Genomic DNA, 21,249 nt, shown 5'->3' on the forward strand with positions numbered 1-21,249 from the left:
CACAATTAATCTTCTCCTTTCCCCCTTCTGATGACCAGGTGGCGAATCGCATCTCTGCATGTCTGGCAGACATATCAGTGTGGATGACGGATCACCACCTCAAGCTGAACCTCGGCAAGACGGAGCTGCTCTTCCTCCCGGGCAAGGACTGCCCGTTCCATGATCTCGCCATCACGGTTGACAACTCCATTGTGTCCTCCTCCCAGAGCGCTAAGAACCTTGGCGTGATCCTGGACAACACCCTGTCGTTCTCAACTAACATCAAGGCGGTGGCCCGTTCTTGTAGGTTCATGCTCTACAACATCCGCAGAGTACGACCCTGCCTCACACAGGAAGCGGCGCAGGTCCAAATCCAGGCACTTGTCATCTCCCGTCTGGATTACTGCAACTCGCTGTTGGCTGGGCTCCCTGCCTGTGCCATTAAACCCCTACAACTCATCCAGAACGCCGCTGCCCGTCTGGTGTTCAACCTTCCCAAGTTCTCTCACGTCACCCCGCTCCTCCGCTCTCTCCACTGGCTTCCAGTTGAAGCTCGCATCCGCTACAAGACCATGGTGCTTGCCTACGGAGCTGTGAGGGGAACGGCACCTCAGTACCTCCAGGCTCTGATCAGGCCCTACACCCAAACAAGGGCACTGCGTTCATCCACCTCTGGCCTGCTCGCCTCCCTACCACTGAGGAAGTACAGTTCCCGCGCAGCCCAGTCAAAACTGTTCGCTGCTCTGGCCCCCCAATGGTGGAACAAACTCCCTCACGACGCCAGGACAGCGGAGTCAATCACCACCTTCCGGAGACACCTGAAACCCCACCTCTTTCAGGAATACCTAGGATAGGATAAAGTAATCCTTCTCACCCCCCTTAAAAGATTTAGATGCACTATTGTAAAGTGGCTGTTCCACTGGATGTCTTAAGGTGAACGCACCAATTTGTAAGTCGCTCTGGATAAGAGCGTCTGCTAAATGACTTAAATGTAATGTAAATGTAAATATAGGGAGGAGGCCAGAGACCTGGCAGTGTGGTGCAGAGACAACAACCTCTCCCTCAATGTGATCAAGACAAAGGAGCTGATCGTGGACTACATCGACAGGGCTGTAGTGGAGCAGGTCGAGAGCTTCAAATTCCTTGGTGTCCACATCACCAACAAACTATCATGGTCCAATCACACAAACAGTTGAGAAGAGGGCAAAACAACCCCTATTCCCCCTCAAGAGACTGATAAGATTTGGCATGGGTCCTCAGATCCTCAAAAAGTTCTACAGCTGCACCATCGAGAGCATCCTGACTGGTTGCATCACCGCCTGGTATGGCAACTGCTTGGCATCCAACCGCAAGGCGCAACAGAGGGTAGTGCGTACGGCCCAGTACATCACTGGGGCAATGCTTCCTCCCATCCTGGACCTCTATACCAGACAGTGTCAAAGACTCCAGCCACCCTAGTTATAGACTGTTCTCTCTGCTAACACACGGCATGGCAAGTGGTACTGGAGCATCAACTCTAGGTCCAAAAGGCTCCTTAACAGCTTCTACTCCTAAGCCATAAGACTGCTGCACAGTTAATCAAATGACTACCTGGACTATTTGCATTGACCCTTTGTTTTTTTACACTGCTGCTACTTGCTGTTTATTATCTATGCATAGTCACTTTACCCCTACCTACATGTACATATACCTCAATTAACTTGACTAACCTGTACCCTCGCACATTGACTCAGTACTGGTACCCCTTATTTGTAGCCTCTTTGTTTTTATTTATTTTCTTAATTTCTTTTTACTTTAGTTTAATTAGAAAATATTTGCCTATCTCTTATTTTACTTAAAACTGCATTGTTGGTTAAGGGCTCGTAAGTAAACATTTCACGGTAAGGTGTTGTATTCGACGCATGTGACAAATAATATTTGATTTGATATTGTGACAAATATTATCATGTCATGTGACGCACTAAACTGAATTATGATAAAGTTATTGTAAACCACTTTGGGACCACTTGGGGTGCAATTCTACTACACTTTATATGACTGGAGACATTAGCAGAGTATTTTTTTGACAAATTACAGGGTAGCCTACAAATTACAGGGTAGCCTACTCTGCTGACACTGACAAATGTCATCCTGGGAAAAATATGATTTGTCCCCCCTAATATATCACTGGAAGCATAACTGTAATTTCAATAATATTAATAATACGCAATGAAAGCTCTTGTGCTGATTATAGACACTTAATAGCAAAAGATTGCGACCCCCCCACCCTTTGCCTCACAATGGTTTGATCCACTGCCTCCCAGCTCTCTGCAGTGGCACATGCAGTGTTGCTAATTTAGCGAGTATTCAGACCCCTCTAGTGACACATTTTCAAAAAAGTGACTAGTGACAAATCTAGCAACTTTTTCTGGTGTTATTGGAGAACTTTGGAGACTCTGACGTGAAAGCACGTATCGTTCTTACGCTGCCGTGCGCCCCACCCTGTCCCAAAGTAATCACAGGCAGCCCAGTCCTCGCGCAGCAGTCCCTCCCAGCTGCAGTCAGAGCAGGAGATGTTCACCCCTCCGCGTCCAGACTGCAAATGAATTGCACATGCGGGAAGTCGCTGCTGGCTGATCCCGCCCTGGCTTACATAAAAAAAAAAAAAATAACCTGAATTAGGGCCAGACTAGTTACCCTAATTTTCTCACATTGCCATTGACAGTTTTTTTCTATAGTCTATTTTTGGTCCATTGAGATTGTTAAAATGTAGATTGTATACAAAAAAATGTAAAAAATGTTATGGTTAAAAGTGTTCATGTTTTACTGTGACTTGTTGTAATAATCCTAAGTCAGTGGTTTTTTAACCTGGGTTCGATCGAACCCCAGGGGTTCGGTGAGTCAGTCTCAGGGGTTCGGCGGAGGTCAAGACACACATCTGACTCATATGATTTGTGATGACACGCCCCGCTTGGCCATCATTGGCTGCAGGTGATCACGCTACATCGCTTTGCCTATCTGTGCTGCAGGGAATTTGGTGCGCTCAGTAGTCGACTTGTGACTGTCGTGATGGTACGTCTTGTGATTTCTTTCTTAATATTTTAATCCCTTCATACTTACTATGTCGAGCAAAAAAAGAAAGTGGTCGGACGAATATGTACAATATGGATTCATGTATAATGGAACATGATGGGATTCAGCGTCCTAACGGCATGATTTGCAATGCCAAGTTGAGCAATTCTAGTCTAGCACCGGCAAAACTAAGAGAACACTTCCTTAAGCTGCATGGAGATGGAAAATAAAAGAACACAACGCTCGCGGAATTCAAGGTGAAGAGAGCCAGATTCGATGAAAAGGCTACTCTGCCTGTTCTCGGCTTTGTACCCATCAACAAACCGATCCTCACAGCATCATAGGAAGTTGCTTACCTGATCGCAAAGCAGGGCAAACAACACACCATTGGTGAAACACTCATAAAACCAGCTGTGTTGAAGATGGCGAATATCATGCTGGGAAAAGAGGCTGAAGTTAAGTTATCCCAAATTCCTCTTTCAAATGACACCATCAGCGACAGAATAGAGGACATGAGCAAAGACATCTTGGCTCAAGTAGTTGCAGATCTGATTTCAAGCCCGGCAAAATTCAGCCTTCAACTCGATGAGACCACAGACGTTTCCAATCTAAGCCAGCTTGCTGTATTCGTGCGCTATGTGAAAGACGACGTGATAAAGGAAGATTTTTTAGTTTGTAAGCCTCTTACAACAACAACTAAGGAAGCCGATGTGAAGAAACTTGTGGATGACTTCTTCAAAGACAACAATATTTCGTGGGATATGGTTTCTGCAGTTTGTTCGGATGGAGCTCCAGTCATGCTGGGAAGAAAGTCTGGTTTTGGTGCGCTAGTGAAAGCCGATGCACCACACATCATTGTTACACATTGTATTCTGCACAGGCACAGCAGCACCAGTATAGGGGACATTGGCACAGCATTGTCCAGTTACCCCAGTGATGGCACAAAACCATATCAGTCACACCCGCAATTTTTAGAACCGCAAATTCTTGCCAACAGAGTGCTGACGATTCAAGAGATATGGTTTCGCAATTTCCCCTGGCTACATTATAATCCATCAATAAAATGAGTGTTGTGTTTTCACTGTAGCCAAGGGTTTTCAAGGCAGCCATCTTTTGGCCAAAGAGCGGATGCTGCCGTCATCAAATCAAATCAAATTGTATTTGTCACATGGTTAGCAGATGTTAATGCGAGTGTAGGGAAATGCTTGTGCTTCTAGTTCCGACCATACAGTAATATCAAACAAGTAATCTAACCTAACAACAACTACCTTATACACACAAGTGTAAAGGAATGAATAAGAATATGTAGATAAAAATATATGAATGAGCGATGGCCGAACGGCATCGGCAAGATGCAGTAGAAGTACAGTATATACATGTTTTTTTTTTCACCTTTATTTAACCAGGTAGGCTAGTTGAGAACAAGTTCTCATTTGCAACTGCGACCTGGCCAAGATAAAGCATAGCGGTGTGAACAGACAACACAGAGTTACACATGGAGTAAAAGATTAACAAGTCAATAACACAGTAGGAAAAAAGGGGAGTCTATATACATTGTGTGCAAAAGGCATGAGGAGGTAGGCGAATAATTACAATTTTGCAGATTAACACTGGAGTGATAAATGATCAGATGGTCATGTACAGGTAGAGATATTGGTGTGCAAAAGAGCAGAAAAGTAAATAAATAAAAACAGTATGGGGATGAGGGAGGTAAAAATGGGTGGGCTATTTACCGATAGACTATGTACAGCTGCAGCGATCGGTTAGCTGCTCAGATAGCAGATGTTTGAAGTTGGTGAGGGAGATAAAAGTCTCCAACTTCAGTGATTTTTGCAATTCGTTCCAGTCACAGGCAGCAGAGAACTGGAACGAAAGGCGGCCAAATGAGGTGTTGGCTTTAGGGATGATCAGTGAGATACACCTGCTCGAGCGCGTGCTACGGATGGGTGTTGCCATCGTGACCAGTGAACTGAGATAAGGCGGAGCTTTACCTAGCATGGACTTGTAGATGACCTGGAGCCAGTGGGTCTGGCGACGAATATGTAGCGAGGGCCAGCCGACTAGAGCATACAAGTCGCAGTGGTGGGTGGTATAAGGTGCTTTAGTGACAAAACGGATGGCACTGTGATAAACTGCATTCAGTTTGCTGAGTAGAGTGTTGGAAGCAATTTTGTAGATGACATCACCGAGATGAGATGTAGGGTATGTAAACATTATATAAAGTGGCATTGTTTAAAGTGGCTAGTGATACATTTATTACATCAATTTTTTCATTATTAAAGTGGCTAGAGATCAGTCATTATGTTGGCAGCAGCCACTCAATGTTAGTGATGGCTGTTTAACAGTCTGATGGCCTTGAGATAGAAGCTGTTTTTTTATATCATTTTGCCAATTCAATTTACTTTAGGACGCGCCACCTATGCATCACTTAAACATAACAGCCAGTAACCTCCATTTGCTATTCCAGTGCAGGCTAGGGATGAAGTTTTCTTTGTGCGCCATACTAAATAAAAAATAATTCCACCTATAGGCTATAATATAATATATGTAAAGACCAGATAGTCTGATGGGTGAGAATATTATCAAGTGCTGGTCAAATTGTGAATGAGAGACTGATTAAGTGTTTGCAGCCTACACAAGAAACAGAGCAGAGCTCATGCCATTTATGCAACTTTTTTCAAATCATCATTAAGAGTAAGGGTTTTCCTGTGGTGAAGTAGAGGCGGACCAAAACGCAGCGTGGTTATATTGATTCATGTTTAATAAAAACAGACAAACATGAACACTACAAAACAAAACTACAAACGTGGAAAAAAAACAGTCCTATGTGGTGCAAACACAGAGACAGGAACAATCACCCACAAACACACAGTGAAACCCAAGCTACCTAAGTATGATTCTCAATCAGAGACAACTAATGAGACCTGCCTCTGATTGAGAACCATACTAGGCCGAAACATAGAAATACCCCAAAACATAGAAAAACAAACATAGACTGCCCACCCAACTCACGCCCTGACCATACTAAATGAATACAAAACAAAGGAAATAAAGGTCAGAACGTGACAGTACCCCCAAAGGTGCGGACTCCGGCCGCAAAACCTTAACCTATAGGGGAGGGTCTGCTAGCTAGCCAGCTAGCCCCGAATAGCAGCACAGTAGCACAGTAGAAACTATTACACTCAACGGAACGACTTGATTAGTGTAGTGTCAACAACGCAGACACTGCCAGCTAGCCTACATATTCAACAACGCAGCCTCTGCCAGCTAGCCTACTTCAGCAGTACTGTATCATTTTAATCATTTTAGTCAATAAGATTCTTGCTACGTAAGCTTAACTTTCTGAACACTCGAGACGTGTAGTCCACTTGTCATTCCAATCTCCTTTGCATTAGCGTAGCCTCTTGTGTAGCCTGTCAACTATGTGTCTGTCTATCCCTGTTCTCTCCTCTCTGCACAGACCATACAAACGCTCCACACCGTGTGGCCGCGGCCACCCTAATCTGGTGGTCCCAGCGCGCACGACCCACGTGGAGTTCCAGGTCTCCGGTAGCCTCTGGAACTGCCGATCTGCGGCCAACAAGGCAGAGTTCATCTCAGCCTATGCCTCCCTCCAGTCCCTCGACTTCTTGGCACTGACGGAAACATGGATCACCACAGACAACACTGCTACTCCTACTGCTCTCTTCGTCTGCCCACGTGTTCTCGCACACCCCGAGAGCTTCTGGTCAGCGGGGTGGTGGCACCGGGATCCTCATCTCTCCCAAGTGGTCATTCTCTCTTTCTCCCTTACCCATCTGTCTATCGCCTCCTTTGAATTCCATGCTGTCACAGTTACCAGCCCTTTCAAGCTTAACATCCTTATCATTTATCGCCCTCCAGGTTCCATCGGAGAGTTCATCAATGAGCTTGATGCCTTGATAAGCTCCTTTCCTGAGGACGGCTCACCTCTCACAGTTCTGGGCGACTTTAACCTCCCCACGTCTACTTTGACTCATTCCTTTCTGCCTCCTTCTTTCCACTCCTCTCCTCTTTGACCTCACCCTCTCACCTTCCCCCTACTCACAAGGCAGGAAATACGCTCGACCTCATCTTTACTAGATGCTGTTCTTCCACTAACCTCATTGCAACTCCCTCCAAGTCTCCGACCACTACCTTGTATCCTTTTCCCTCTCGCTCTCATCCAACACTTCCCACACTGCCCCTACTCGGATGGTATCGCACCGTCCCAACCTTCGCTCTCTCTCCCCCGCTACTCTCTCCTCTTCCATCCTATCATCTCTTCCCTCTGCTCAAACCTTCTCCAACCTATCTCCTGATTCTGCCTCCTCAACCCTCCTCTCCTCCCTTTCTGCATCCTTTGACTCTCTATGTCCCCTATCCTCCAGGCCGGCTCGGTCCTCCCCCCCGCCTCCGTGGCTCGACGACTCATTGCGAGCTCACAGAACAGGGCTCCGGGCAGCCGAGCGGAAATGGAGGAAAACTCGCCTCCCTGCGGACCTGACATCCTTTCACTCCCTCCTCTCTACATTTTCCTCTTCTCTCTCTGCTGCTAAAACCACTTTCTACCACTCTAAATTCCAAGCATCTGCCTCTAACCCTAGGAAGCTCTTTGCAACCTTCTCCTCCCTCCTGAATCCTCCTCCCCCCCCCTCCTCCCTCTCTGCAGATGACTTCGTCAACCATTTTGAAAAGAAGGTCGACGACATCCGATCCTCGTTTGCTAAGTCAAACGACACCGCTGGTTCTGCTCACACTGCCCTACCCTGTGCTCTGACCTCTTTCTCCCCTCTCTCCAGATGAAATCTCGCGTCTTGTGACGGCCGGCCGCCCAACAACCTGCCCGCTTGACCCTATCCCCTCCTCTCTTCTCCAGACCATTTCCGGAGACCTTCTCCCTTACCTCACCTCGCTCATCAACTCATCCCTGACCGCTGGCTACGTCCCTTCCGTCTTCAAGAGAGCGAGAGTTGCACCCCTTCTGAAAAAACCTACACTCGATCCCTCCGATGTCAACAACTACAGACCAGTATCCCTTCTTTCTTTTCTCTCCAAAACTCTTGAACGTGCCGTCCTTGGCCAGCTCTCCCGCTATCTCTCTCAGAATGACCTTCTTGATCCAAATCAGTCAGGTTTCAAGACTAGTCATTCAACTGAGACTGCTCTTCTCTGTATCACGGAGGCGCTCCGCACTGCTAAAGCTAACTCTCTCTCCTCTGCTCTCATCCTTCTAGACCTATCGGCTGCCTTCGATACTGTGAACCATCAGATCCTCCTCTCCACCCTCTCCGAGTTGGGCATCTCCGGCGCGGCCCACGCTGGATTGCGTCCCTACCTGACAGGTCGCTCCTACCAGGTGGCGTGGCGAGAATCCGTCTCCACACCACGTGCTCTCACCACTGGTGTCCCCCAGGGCTCTGTTCTAGGCCCTCTCCTATTCTCGCTATACACCAAGTCACTTGGCTCTGTCATAACCTCACATGGTCTCTCCTATCATTGCTATGCAGACGACACACAATTAATCTTCTCCTTTCCCCCTTCTGATGACCAGGTGGCGAATCGCATCTCTGCATGTCTGGCAGACATATCAGTGTGGATGACGGATCACCACCTCAAGCTGAACCTCGGCAAGACGGAGCTGCTCTTCCTCCCGGGGAAGGACTGCCCGTTCCATGATCTCGCCATCACGGTTGACAACTCCATTGTGTCCTCCTCCCAGAGCGCTAAGAACCTTGGCGTGATCCTGGACAACACCCTGTCGTTCTCAACTAACATCAAGGCGGTGGCCCGTTCCTGTAGGTTCATGCTCTACAACATCCGCAGAGTACGACCCTGCCTCACACAGGAAGCGGCGCAGGTCCTAATCCAGGCACTTGTCATCTCCCGTCTGGATTACTGCAACTCGCTGTTGGCTGGGCTCCCTGCCTGTGCCATTAAACCCCTACAACTCATCCAGAACGCCGCAGCCCGTCTGGTGTTCAACCTTCCCAAGTTCTCTCACGTCACCCCGCTCCTCCGCTCTCTCCACTGGCTTCCAGTTGAAGCTCGCATCCGCTACAAGACCATGGTGCTTGCCTACGGAGCTGTGAGGGGAACGGCACCTCAGTACCTCCAGGCTCTGATCAGGCCCTACACCCAAACAAGGGCACTGCGTTCATCCACCTCTGGCCTGCTCGCCTCCCTACCACTGAGGAAGTACAGTTCCCGCTCAGCCCAGTCAAAACTGTTCGCTGCTCTGGCCCCCCAATGGTGGAACAAACTCCCTCACGACGCCAGGACAGCGGAGTCAATCACCACCTTCCGGAGACACCTGAAACCCCACCTCTTTAAGGAATACCTAGGATAGGATAAAGTAATCCCTCTCACCCCCCCTTAAAAGATTTAGATGCACTACTGTTCCACTGGATGTCATAAGGTGAATGCACCAATTTGTAAGTCGCTCTGGATAAGAGCGTCTGCTAAATGACTTAAATGTAAATGTAAATGGTCTGGGTGGGCGTCTGTCCGTGGTGGCGGCTCTGACGTGGGACGCGGACCCCACTTCACCATTGTCTTAGTCCGCCTTATTGTCTGCTTCCGTGGCCTCCTAACCACGGCGACCCCTCTAAATGACCCCACTGGACTGAGGGGCAACTCGGGACAGAGGGGCGGAAGCTCTGGACAGGGCGGAAGCTCTGGACAGAGGGGCGGAAGCTCTGGGCTGAGGGGCAGGGGCTCTTGGCTGAGGGGCAGGGACTCTTGGCTGAGGGGCAGGGGCTCTTGGCTGAGGGGCAGGGGCTCTTGGCTGAGGGGCTCTGGGCTGAGGGGCTCTGGCAGCTCTGGGCTGAGCGGCACTGGCGGCCCCTGGCTGACTGGCGGCACTGGCGGCCCCTGGCTGACTGGCGGCACCTGGCTGACTGGCGGCACTGGCGGCCCCTGGCTGACTGGAGGCACTGGCGGCCCCTGGCTGACTGGCGGCACTGGCGGCCCCTGGCTGACTGGCGGCACTGGCGGCCCCTTGCAGACTGGCGGCACAGGCGGCCCCTTGCAGACTGGCGGCACTGGCGGCGCTGGGCAGACTGGAAGCTCCGGCAACACTGGAGAGGAAGGCTCTGACAGCTCTGGACTGAGGGGCGGGAGCTCTGGTAGCGCCGAACAGGCGGGAGACTCTGGCTGCGCTAGAGAGGAGGAAGGCTCCGGCAGCGCTGGAGAGGCGGGAGCCTCTGTAAGGATGAGCCGGAGAGACAGCCTTGTGCGGGGGGCTGCCACTGGAGGGCTGGTGCGTGGAGGTGGTGACGGATAGACCGGACCGTGCAGGCGCACTGGAGCTCTTGAGCACCGAGCCTGCCCAACCTTACCCGGTTGAATGGTCCCGGTCGCCCTGCCAGTACGGTGAGGTGGAATAGCCTGCACTGGGCTATGCAGGCGAACCGGGGACACCGTGCGCAAGGCTGGTGCCATGTAAGCCGGCCCAAGGAGACGCACTGGAGACCAGATGCGTAGAGCCGGCTTCATGGCACTTGGCTCGATGCCCACTCTAGCCCGCCGCTTCACAGCATAACACGGTGCCTGCCCGGTCTCTCCAGCCCCCCGGTAAGCACAGGAAGTTGGCGCAGGTCTCCTACCTGTATTTATCATCATTAGTCATTTAGGTCAACATTGGATCATTCAGAGATCCTCACTGAACTTCTGGAGAGAGTTTGCTGCACTGAAAGTAAAGGGGCTGAATAATTTTGCACGCCCAATTTTTCAGTTTTTGATTTGTTAAAAAAGTTAGAAATATCCAATAAATGTCGTTCCACTTCATGATTGTGTCCCACTTGTTGTTGATTCTTCACAAAAAAATACAGTTTTATATCTTTATGTTTGAAGCCTGAAATGTGGCAAAAGGTCGCAAAGTTCAAGGGGGCCGAATACTTTCGCAAGGCACTGTATATATACCAGCAAACAGAGGAAAATAGGAGGGGTGTTCAACAATAATGTAATATAGAATAAATACCCACACACTACTGAATGTGCAGGTAGACATTTATTTTCATGAATCTTGCCTTGTAGGACTAAGTGATTTCCACTAGATGAGTCAGCTGCAATGTCAAAATTGGCAATATCGTAAAAAGTCATGAAAAATTAGGTTAGGGTTAGCGGTGTGGTTAAGGATAGGGTTAAGGATTAAAATCATATTTTACTACTTTGTGGCTGTGCCAGCTAATGACCACTCTGCAGAGCTGTCTCCAAGGCAGGATCCATGACAATAAATGCCAACCTGCGATGAATGCTCCCATTGTTAACAATGCACAGTAAAACAACATTGGCGTTCATCAGCGTGCAGATATCTTTTCATTATTTCAGAAGTACATTTTTTGTACCCAGCTCCTATAAGTCATTAGATGTGTGTACACTACATTTGAAATGAGTGCTCAACAACAAGGACAGGAATCCAAAAAAGGGCTTACCCAATAAGAAATATTAGAATGCTGAGGCTTCGTTCCATGAGATGGACAGAACAGGTATACTGACGTGGAATTCAAACTTTCTGTTTGAAAAGGAAACTATAGCACACTTGCATTTTTTTTGTCAAAATACCACCATCAATGTTTAGTACCAGGTCCATTAAACACATTGTGGAGCGTAAAATTGGGGGCAACATTTCCCACCTGACAGGTGTCTTCATGAGAGGAAAATGTTTCCCAAGTAAAAAAAATTCTACCAAGTCTGCAAAGATTTTTTATTTCAACATTACCCCATTTGCCAGGTGTGTCATTGTTAATAACTACCATAGTACTGATAGCTATGTGCTTTAACAAACATTGATATTGGAACATTGCCAAAACGTAACATATAAGTACCTCAAAGAAGCAACGTTCAACAGATCTTCACTGAAGCCTTACTACAACAGACATGATGTACCAGGCTTTTCTGCTGGCGATCCCTCTATTGATGGTGTTTCAGACGTCGTGCATAAACACTTCACCACTTGATTCTGTAAAAGCGATTGAGCAGGCAAGAGCTCCAAAAGTTAGCTTGAGCCGTCTTGATGAGCTAAGAAATAGGGCTAAATTCATTGGCAGAAGCTGCAAGGAAGTTAAGGACAGATATGGTCAAGCTGAAGACGGTCTGTACTACCTGACCACGTCTACTGGGGTGGTGTACCAGACCTTCTGTGACATGACCACAGCGGGCGGCGGCTGGACTCTGGTGGCAAGCGTGCACGAGGACAACATCTACGCGAAGTGCACAGTTGGCGATCGTTGGACCAGCCAGCAGGGCAACAATGCCAACTGGCCAAAAGGGGAAGGCAACTGGGCCAACAGGAAGACTTTCGGAACAGTGGAGGCAGCCACGGACGATGACTTCAAGAATCCTGGCTACTATGACATAGATGCAGAAGACATGTCGGTGTGGCACGTTCCCAACAAAACGCCCTTTTACCACTGGAACCTGGCCGCCATCATGCGCTACCACACTGAGAGGCGCTTCCTCCATCTGTACGGAGGAAACCTGTACTACCTCTTCCACCGCTACCCGGTCGAGTACAACGTTGGAAAACACCTGTCCGACAATGGACCCTCCATTCCCATAGTTTATGACCTCGGGGACAAAGAGTCCACCAAAATGTTCTACGGCCCTTACTCTGGAGGGGAGATTGAAGGAGGCTTCATCAGTTTCAGAGCCATAAACCATGAACGGGCGGCCACAGCCATCTGCTCTGGGGTCAAACCCAAAGGCGGTAATGTTGAACACTACTGTATTGGTGGTGGTGGGTTTTTCCCTGAGGGTAACCCTCTTCAGTGTGGTGATTTCACCGGCTTTGCCTGGAACGGCTATGGGACCCATATAGGCTTTAGTACATCAAAACAGATACTGGAGTCAGCTGTGTTACTCTTTTACCGCTAATTCACAGTGCATTTACTTTTCTTTGATTGTTTCATAAATTGATTGATAGATTTTTGGGTAAAAAAAATTAAAAGTACATTTAAAAGTAATTTTGGTAATATTAGTAATACCTTTTTATATTTTTTATCTATTCATTCCATTACTATAAAGAAATAGCATAAAGCAATAACCATTCCATTCATCATAAAAATATTTGTGTCTCATACAATCATTAAATGCTTATAGCTGATAGTGACAAGTATCATTATGTCATGTGAGGCTCTTAATAACTGAATTACGGTAAGGTTACTGTCAACCAGTATGTGACACCTGTTGTGTTGGGGTGATGGGTGCTGTGAATTCAGTGTATGGATTGTGTGTGCTTGTTTGATCATTCTTCCTGCAGTAATGTAACAATAAAGTAGTCTATGGATCTGAGAGCATGAAATGAGCCTACTGTACTTTTTCATTGTACAATTTATTTTTTTGGTGGGGGGGATGAACTTACCTTTTGTCAAGGAGGGAGAGAGAGACAGAGAGGACATATTCTGAGGAGGGAAAAAAGAGAGAGAGTAGAGAGCTATGAGAGAGAGAGAGAGAGAGAGAGAGAGAGAGAGAGAGAGAGAGAGAGAGGCGAACGGACATAGGGAGGACTTGTTCTGAGTGCTGTAATGATGCCCAATTGTTTGACACAACTAGATACACTCAACAACAAAAAATGCTGGGTTGTTAGAACAACCCAACTGCTGGTTTGCAGGGATTGGGTCACTTAGTTGTGTTTTCTTTAACAAGAGCAAGGTTCTGATCTTAATGCTGGGTTATTGATGTTGGGTTATTGAGATATGACCCAGTCATATTTATCCCACAAATGTAGAAGATCAATGTGATCCAGCAAGCTCGTGAATGAGGATTGTTGCAGCTGTGTACCATACAGTGCAGCTGGCACTGAGTAGAATGACTTTTAGACAGGCAAATGGGCAAGGCTTTGTGGCTGACCAACAAAAAAAAGCTAGGAATAAATGACCTAGCTATCATAATTACATATTATCTCAGTAATTGACAATTTTATATAATCAGAGTTAGCAAACTACTAACATTTACTAATTTAGCTGGCTAGCAAGCTATTTTCCTGTGCTGTGTGTGGTACTAAACATTTTAAGTTTGGTTGTATTTTTAAAATCCTAATTGTTTCTGAATTGGCTAGCTAGATGGGGATACCTAATCAGTTATACAACTGAAATGTGTCTTCCGCATTTAACCCAACCTCTGAATCAGAGATCGACATAATTGACATCCACGGCACATGGGGAACAGTGGGTTAACTGCCTTGCTCAGGGGCAGAACAACATATGTTTAACTTGTCAGCTCAGGGAATCAACACAGCATCCTTTTGGTTACTGGCCTAATGCTCTAAAAACTAGGGTACCTGCCTCCCCCTAGTCTCAGTCTGAATGTAGACAGTTACTTTAACTTCATATTGAAATGAAAAAAGCGTCTCAATTGTTCATCCAAATTTAGGCATTTTGACTCTCCACTTAATCTGCGTTAATGTTGTCTTTGTCACCAACTGCCCTGATACTAGAGGCTGCATGGCCCTGATACTAGAGGCTGCATGGCCCTGGTACTGGAGGCTGCATGGCCCTAGTACTGGAGGCTGCATGGCCCTGATACTAGAGGCTGCATGGCCCTGATACTAGAGGCTGTATAGCCCTGATACTGGAGGCTGCATGGCCCTGATACTGGAGGCTGCATGGCCCTGATACTAAAGGCTACATGGCCCTGATACTGGAGGCTGCATGGCCCTGATACTGGAGGCTGCATGGCCCTGATACTGGAGGCTGCATGGCCCTGATACTAAAGGCTGCATGGCCCTGATACTGGAGGCTGCATGGCCCTGATACTGGAGGCTGCATGACCCTTATACTGGAGGTTACAAGGCCCTTATACTGGAGGCTGCATGGCCCTTATACTGGAGGCTGCATGGCCCTTATACTGGAGGCTGCATAGCCCTGATACTAGAAGCTGCATGGCCCTGATACTGGAGGCTGCATGGCCCTGATACTAGAGGCTGCATGGCCCTTAAACTGGAGGCTGCATGGCCTGATATTAGAGGCTGCATGGCCCTGATACTAGAGGCTGTGGTAAATCACATAACCCAACAGTGCTGGATCAAAATAACCCAGTGCTGGGTATGTACTGTAGTGACCCAGCGCTGGGTTACAGGAATTACGTAAATTGGTCATAATTGACCCAGCATTTTGTGGGTGATGTATGTGATGTTTTGAAATGTAGATATACATTATATGCTGCTGTCTGTCGGATTAAAACATGTTTGTCACTTGACGAAAGACACTGGACATGATCGTATTCAACTAACAGTGCTCCTGTGGCACACACACATAGCTGAGAAGCAACATGTGACATAATGATGAAGAGAAGAAAAGCAGCCAGCCTGGCATAAGAATGTCCATGGCAATACAGCATCATTATTTCTGGGTCTGTTTCCCTGGTTGAGGCTTTCCTGGAGGTTGAGAGCCAGAGACGCTACCACCACCATCAGAGTAAAGGACACATAACTAGAGTGTTCTGGATAACACACTTCACCTTGTGTTAGGATCACAGTCACACACAGCCGTACACACACACCAGTGGAGGTTGCTGAGGGGAGGACGCCTCACATTAATGGCTGGAATGGAGTCAATGGAATGGTACACGTGGTTTCCATGTGGTTGATACCATTCCATTGACTCCATTCCAACCATTACTGTGAGCCGTCCTCCCCTCAGCAGCCTTTACTGCCACACACACGTGTCAAATCAAACTTTATGTGTCACATGCGCCGAATACAACAGTGAAATGATTACTTACAAGCCCTTAACCAACATTGCAGTTCAAGAAAGAGTTAAGAAAATAAAGATAAAGTAAAAAATTATAAAAAGCAACACAATAAAATAACGATAACAATAACGAGGCTATATACAGGGGGTACCAATACCGAGTCAATGTGCAGGGTTACAGGTTAGTCGAGGTCATTTGTACATGTAGGTAGGGGTGAAGTGACTATGCATAGATAATAAACAGCGAGTAGCATCAGTGTAAAAAACAAATGGGACGGGGGGGGTCAATGTAGATAATGATTTGATTAGCAGTCTTATGGCTTGGCGGTAGAAGCTGTTAAGGAGCCTTTTGGTCCTAGACTTGGCGCTCCGGCACTGCTTGCCGTGCGGTAGCAGAGAAAACAGTCTGACAATTTTATGGGCTTTCCTCTGACACTGCCTATTTTATAGGTCCTGGATTGCAGGAAGCTTGGCCCCAGTGATGTACTGAGCCATACACATTACCCTCTGTAGTGCCTTATGGTCAGATGCCGAGCAATTGCCATACCAGGCTTTGATGCAATCGGTCAGGATGCTCTCAATGGTGCAGCTGTAGAACTTTTTGAGGATTTAGGGACCCATGCCTTTTCAGTCTCCTGAGGGGGAAAAGGTGTTGTCGTGCCCTCTTCATGACTGTCTTGGTGTGTTTCGACCATGATAGTTCGTTGGTGACGTGGACACCAAGGAACTTGAAGCTCTCACCACGCTCCACTACAGGCCCATCAATGTTAATGGGGGCCTGTTCGGCCCGCCTTTTCCTGTAGTCCACGATCAACTCCTTTGTCTTGCTCACATTGAGGGAGAGGTTGTTGTCCTGGCACCACACTGCCAGGTCTCTGAGCTTCTCCCTATAGGCTGTCTCATCGTTGTCGATGATCAGGCCTACCACTGTTGTGTCGTCAGCAAACTTAATGATAGTGTTGGAGTCGGGTATGGCCACGCACGTATGCAAACGGCTGAGAGGTTGAGCACAGATACAAGGTCTAGTGTGTGTGTGTGTGTGTGTGTGAGAAACACAAGGGTAACCTACAGGCTTGTGCATTATTAGGAGGGAACCCTCACTGCACACACACACAGCAGAGGTATGTCATAGTTTTGAAACAAACTCTACATGGGACACTGAGTTATGCACCTTTAAGTGAGCCATTGAGAGCATACGTCATCACCCATCACGCAATAGACGTCATCAGAGCGCACAAAAGATCAGTGTACTGTCTACATTGTTGTTTTCATGACATACTGTAGTTTTGATTAAATTGTTTTTAATCATGTCAACAACAACAACATCTTTAACGATTGGAGGTTCTGATAACAAAGGATTCCGCAACGCGGTTAGCTTATTTGGTTGGGACCGCAAGTTTGTTTCCCAGATTCCTGCAAAAAAAAAAAAATAGTTATTGGTTAGCCATCAGGCTAACAAAGCAAGATCACGCTAGCAGCGCTAGAGTCAAAACACCAGCGGTATTTGTGTCTACGTCTGGGCTCAAATGCGCTAGGTGCGAGATCATATCTATGCAAGAGTAGGAAAATAAGGTGGAACTGATATATTTACAAATTCTTGTTTGTTCCAAATGTATCATCATCAAGCAGTTTAGAGAAGAGATTATCTGACTGCTAGCTCAGTTTTGGAAAAAACACATTATTTCAGTTCTGAATGCCTGCTACCGCCAAGGGGTGCCGACAAACCGGTGGGAATGACGTGCTCCAATCCACTGGACAGATGGTAAGCTCAACTCTGCGGCCCGTGGGAGACTTGACACTGGAAAGACGAAGGAGGTCGGGTGAAAGGCAGTCTGGTCGGCCTCCATATATCCTAGAAGATCAGGTCCAGCTTTTAAACAGCTTTACCCTGCTGGAGGTGGACATACTGGCCCGGGGGTCAGCTCTGATCCTGGGAGTACACCAACAGCCTTCAGCTGTCTAGGGACACCCTCCACAGCTCAGCCGGTCGCTGATCAAAGGACACTAGGTCTTGGGCCCTCCTCTATTTCTCTGAGGATTCCTACGCCATCCACTGCTACTGGTACATGTACAAACCTCCTCCCCCCAGGCCTGTTCTGTTCCACCTCTTCCTTCCCCTTTGGATTCCATCGCAACCACCATTGTCAAATCAAATCAAATTTTATTTGTCACATACACATGGTTAGCAGATGTTAATGCGAGTGTAGCGAAATGCTTGTGCTTCTAGTTCCGACAATGCAGTAATAACCAACAAGTAATCTAACTAACAATTCCAAAACTACTGTCTTATACACAGTGCAAGGGGATAAAGAATATGTACATAAAGATATATGAATGAGTGATGGTACAGAGCAGCATAGGCAAGATACAGTAGATGGTATCGAGTACAGTATATACATATGAGATGAGTATGTAAACAAAGTGGCATAGTTAAAGTGGCTAGTGATACATGTATTACATAAGGATGCAGTAGATGATATAGAGTACAGTATATACGTATGCATATGAGATGAATAATGTAGGGTATGTAAACATTATATTAGGTAGCATTGTTTAAAGTGGCTAGTGATATATTTTACATCATTTCCCATCAATTCCCATTATTAAAGTGGCTGGAGTTGAGTCAGTGTCAGTGTGTTGGCAGCAGCCACTCAATGTTAGTGGTGGCTGTTTAACAGTCTGATGGCCTTGAGATAGAAGCTGTTTTTCAGTCTCTCGGTCCCAGCTTTGATGCACCTGTACTGACCTCGCCTTCTGGATGATAGCGGGGTGAACAGGCAGTGGCTCGGGTGGTTGTTGTCCTTGATGATCTTTATGGCCTTCCTGTAACATCGGGTGGTGTAGGTGTCCTGGAGGGCAGGTAGTTTGCCCCCGGTGATGCGTTGTGCAGACATCACTACCCTCTGGAGAGCCTTACGGTTGTGGGCGGAGCAGTTGCCGTACCAGGCGGTGATGCAGCCCGCCAGGATGCTCTCGATTGTGCATCTGTAGAAGTTTGTGAGTGCTTTTGGTGACAAGCCGAATTTCTTCAGCCTCCTGAGGTTGAAGATGCGCTGCTGCGCCTTCTTCACGATGCTGTCTGTGTGAGTGGACCAATTCAGTTTGTCTGTGATGTGTATGCCGAGGAACTTAAAACTTACTACCCTCTCCACTACTGTTCCATCGATGTGGATAGGCGGGTTTTCCCTCTGCTGTTTCCTGAAGTCCACAATCATCTCCTTAGTTTTGTTGACGTTGAGTGTGAGGTTATTTTCCTGACACCACACTCCGAGGGCCCTCACCTCCTCCCTGTAGGCTGTCTCGTCGTTGTTGGTAATCAAGCCTACCACTGTTGTGTCATCCGCAAACTTGATGATTGAGTTGGAGGCGTGCGTGGCCACGCAGTCGTGGGTGAACAGGGAGTACAGGAGAGGGCTCAGAACGCACCCTTGTGGGGCCCCAGTGTTGAGGATCAGCGGGGTGGAGATGTTGTTGCCTACCCTCACCACCTGGGGGCGGCCCATCAGGAAGTCCAGTACCCAGTTGCACAGGGCGGGGTCGAGACCCAGGGTCTCGAGCTTGATGACGAGCTTGGAGGGTACTATGGTGTTGAATGCCGAGCTGTAGTCGATGAACAGCATTCTCACATAGGTATTCCTCTTGTCCAGATGGGTTAGGGCAGTGTGCAGTGTGGTTGAGATTGCATCGTCTGTGGACCTATTTGGGCGGTAAGCAAATTGGAGTGGGTCTAGGGTGTCAGGTAGGGTGGAGGTGATATGGTCCTTGACTAGTCTCTCAAAGCACTTCATGATGACGGAAGTGAGTGCTACGGGGTGGTAGTCGTTAAGCTCAGTTACCTTAGCTTTCTTGGGAACAGGAACAATGGTGGCCCTCTTGAAGCATGTGGGAACAGCAGACTGGTATAGGGATTGATTGAATATGTCCGTAAACACACCGGCCAGCTGGTCTGCGCATACTCTGAGGGCGCGGCTGGGGATGCCGTCTGGGCCTGCAGCCTTGCGAGGGTTAACACGTTTAAATGTTTTACTCACCTCGGCTGCAGTGAAGGAGAGTCCGCATGTTTTCATTGCAGGCCGTGTCAGTGGCACTGTATTGTCCTCAAAGCGGGCAAAAAAGTTATTTAGTCTGCCTGGGAGCAAGACATACTGGTCCGTGACTGGGCTGGTTTTCTTCTTGTAGTCCGTGATTGACTGTAGACCCTGCCACATACCTCTTGTGTCTGAGCCGTTGAATTGAGATTCTACTTTGTCTCTATACTGACGCTTAGCTTGTTTGATAGCCTTGCGGAGGGAATAGCTGCACTGTTTGTATTCGGTCATGTTACCAGTCACCTTGCCCTGATTAAAAGCAGTGGTTCGCGCTTTCAGTTTCACGCGGATGCTGCCATCAATCCACGGTTTCTGGTTAGGGAATGTTTTAATCGTTGCTATGGGAACGGCATCTTCAACGCACGTTCTAATGAACTCGCACACCGAATCAGCGTATTCGTCAATGTTGTTATCTGACTCAATACGAAACATATCCCAGTCCACGTGATGGAAGCAGTCTTGGAGTGTGGAATCAGCTTGGTCGGACCAGCGTTGGACAGACCTCAGCGTGGGAGCCTCCCGTTTTAGTTTCTGTCTGTAGGCAGGGATCAACAAAATGGAGTCGTGGTCAGCTTTTCCGAAAGGAGGGTGGGGCAGGGCCTTATATGCGTTGCGGAAGTTAGAGTAACAATGATCCAAGGTTTTTCCGGCCCTGGTTGCGCAATCGATATGCTGATACAATTTAGGGAGTCTTGTTTTCAGATTAGCCTTGTTAAAATCCCCAGCTACAATGAATGCAGCCTCAGGATGTATGGATTCCAGTTTGCAAAGAGTCAAATAAAGTTCGTTCAGAGCCATCGATGTGTCTGCTTGGGGGGGAATATATACGGCTGTGATTATAATCGAAGAGAATTCTCTTGGTAGATAATGCGGTCTACATTTGATTGTGAGGAATTCTAAATCAGGTGAACAGAAGGATTTGAGTTTCTGTATGTTTCTTTGATCACACCACGTCTCGTTAGCCATAAGGCATACGCCCCCGCCCCTCTTCTTACCAGAAAGATGTTTGTTTCTGTCGGTGCGATGCGTGGAGAAACCCGCTGGCTGCACTGCCTCCGATAGCGTCTCTCCAGTGAGCCATGTTTCCGTGAAGCAAAGAACGTTACAGTCTCTGATGTCCCTCTGGAATGCTACCCTTGCTCGGATTTCATCAACCTTGTTGTCAAGAGACTGGACATTGGCGAGACGAATGCTAGGGAGTGGTGCACGATGTGCCCGTCTCCGGAGTCTGACCAGAAGACCGCCTCGTTTCCCTCTTTTACGGAGTCATTTTTTTGGGTCGCCGCATGGGATCCATTCCATTGTCCTGGTTGAAAGGCAGAACACAGGATCCGCGTCGCGAAAATCATATTCTTGGTCGTACTGATGGTGAGTTGACGCTGATCTTATATTCAGTAGTTCTTCTCGACTGTATGTAATGAAACCTAAGATGACCTGGGGTA

General features: G+C 47.6%; 1 protein-coding gene across 1 annotated transcript; it reads left to right on the top strand.

Moving 5' to 3' along the window:
- Positions 1-11,882: 11,882 nt before the first annotated feature.
- Positions 11,883-13,330, top strand: LOC115129039 (intelectin-like). Its single transcript, XM_029659184.2, has one exon. The coding sequence runs from the start codon at positions 11,908-11,910 to the stop codon at positions 12,901-12,903; it is 996 nt and encodes a 331-aa protein (XP_029515044.1). The 5' UTR covers positions 11,883-11,907; the 3' UTR covers positions 12,904-13,330.
- The last annotated feature ends 7,919 nt before the right edge of the window (positions 13,331-21,249 follow it).

Source organism: Oncorhynchus nerka, linkage group LG4 (genome assembly GCF_034236695.1).
Source record: "Oncorhynchus nerka isolate Pitt River linkage group LG4, Oner_Uvic_2.0, whole genome shotgun sequence".
In the NCBI taxonomy this organism is placed as follows: Eukaryota; Metazoa; Chordata; class Actinopteri; order Salmoniformes; family Salmonidae; genus Oncorhynchus; species Oncorhynchus nerka.

Coding starts and splice junctions, on each gene's coding strand:
- LOC115129039 (XM_029659184.2), top strand. CDS start 11,908: ATGATGTACCAGGCTTTTCTGCTGGCGATCCCTCTATTGATGGTGTTT.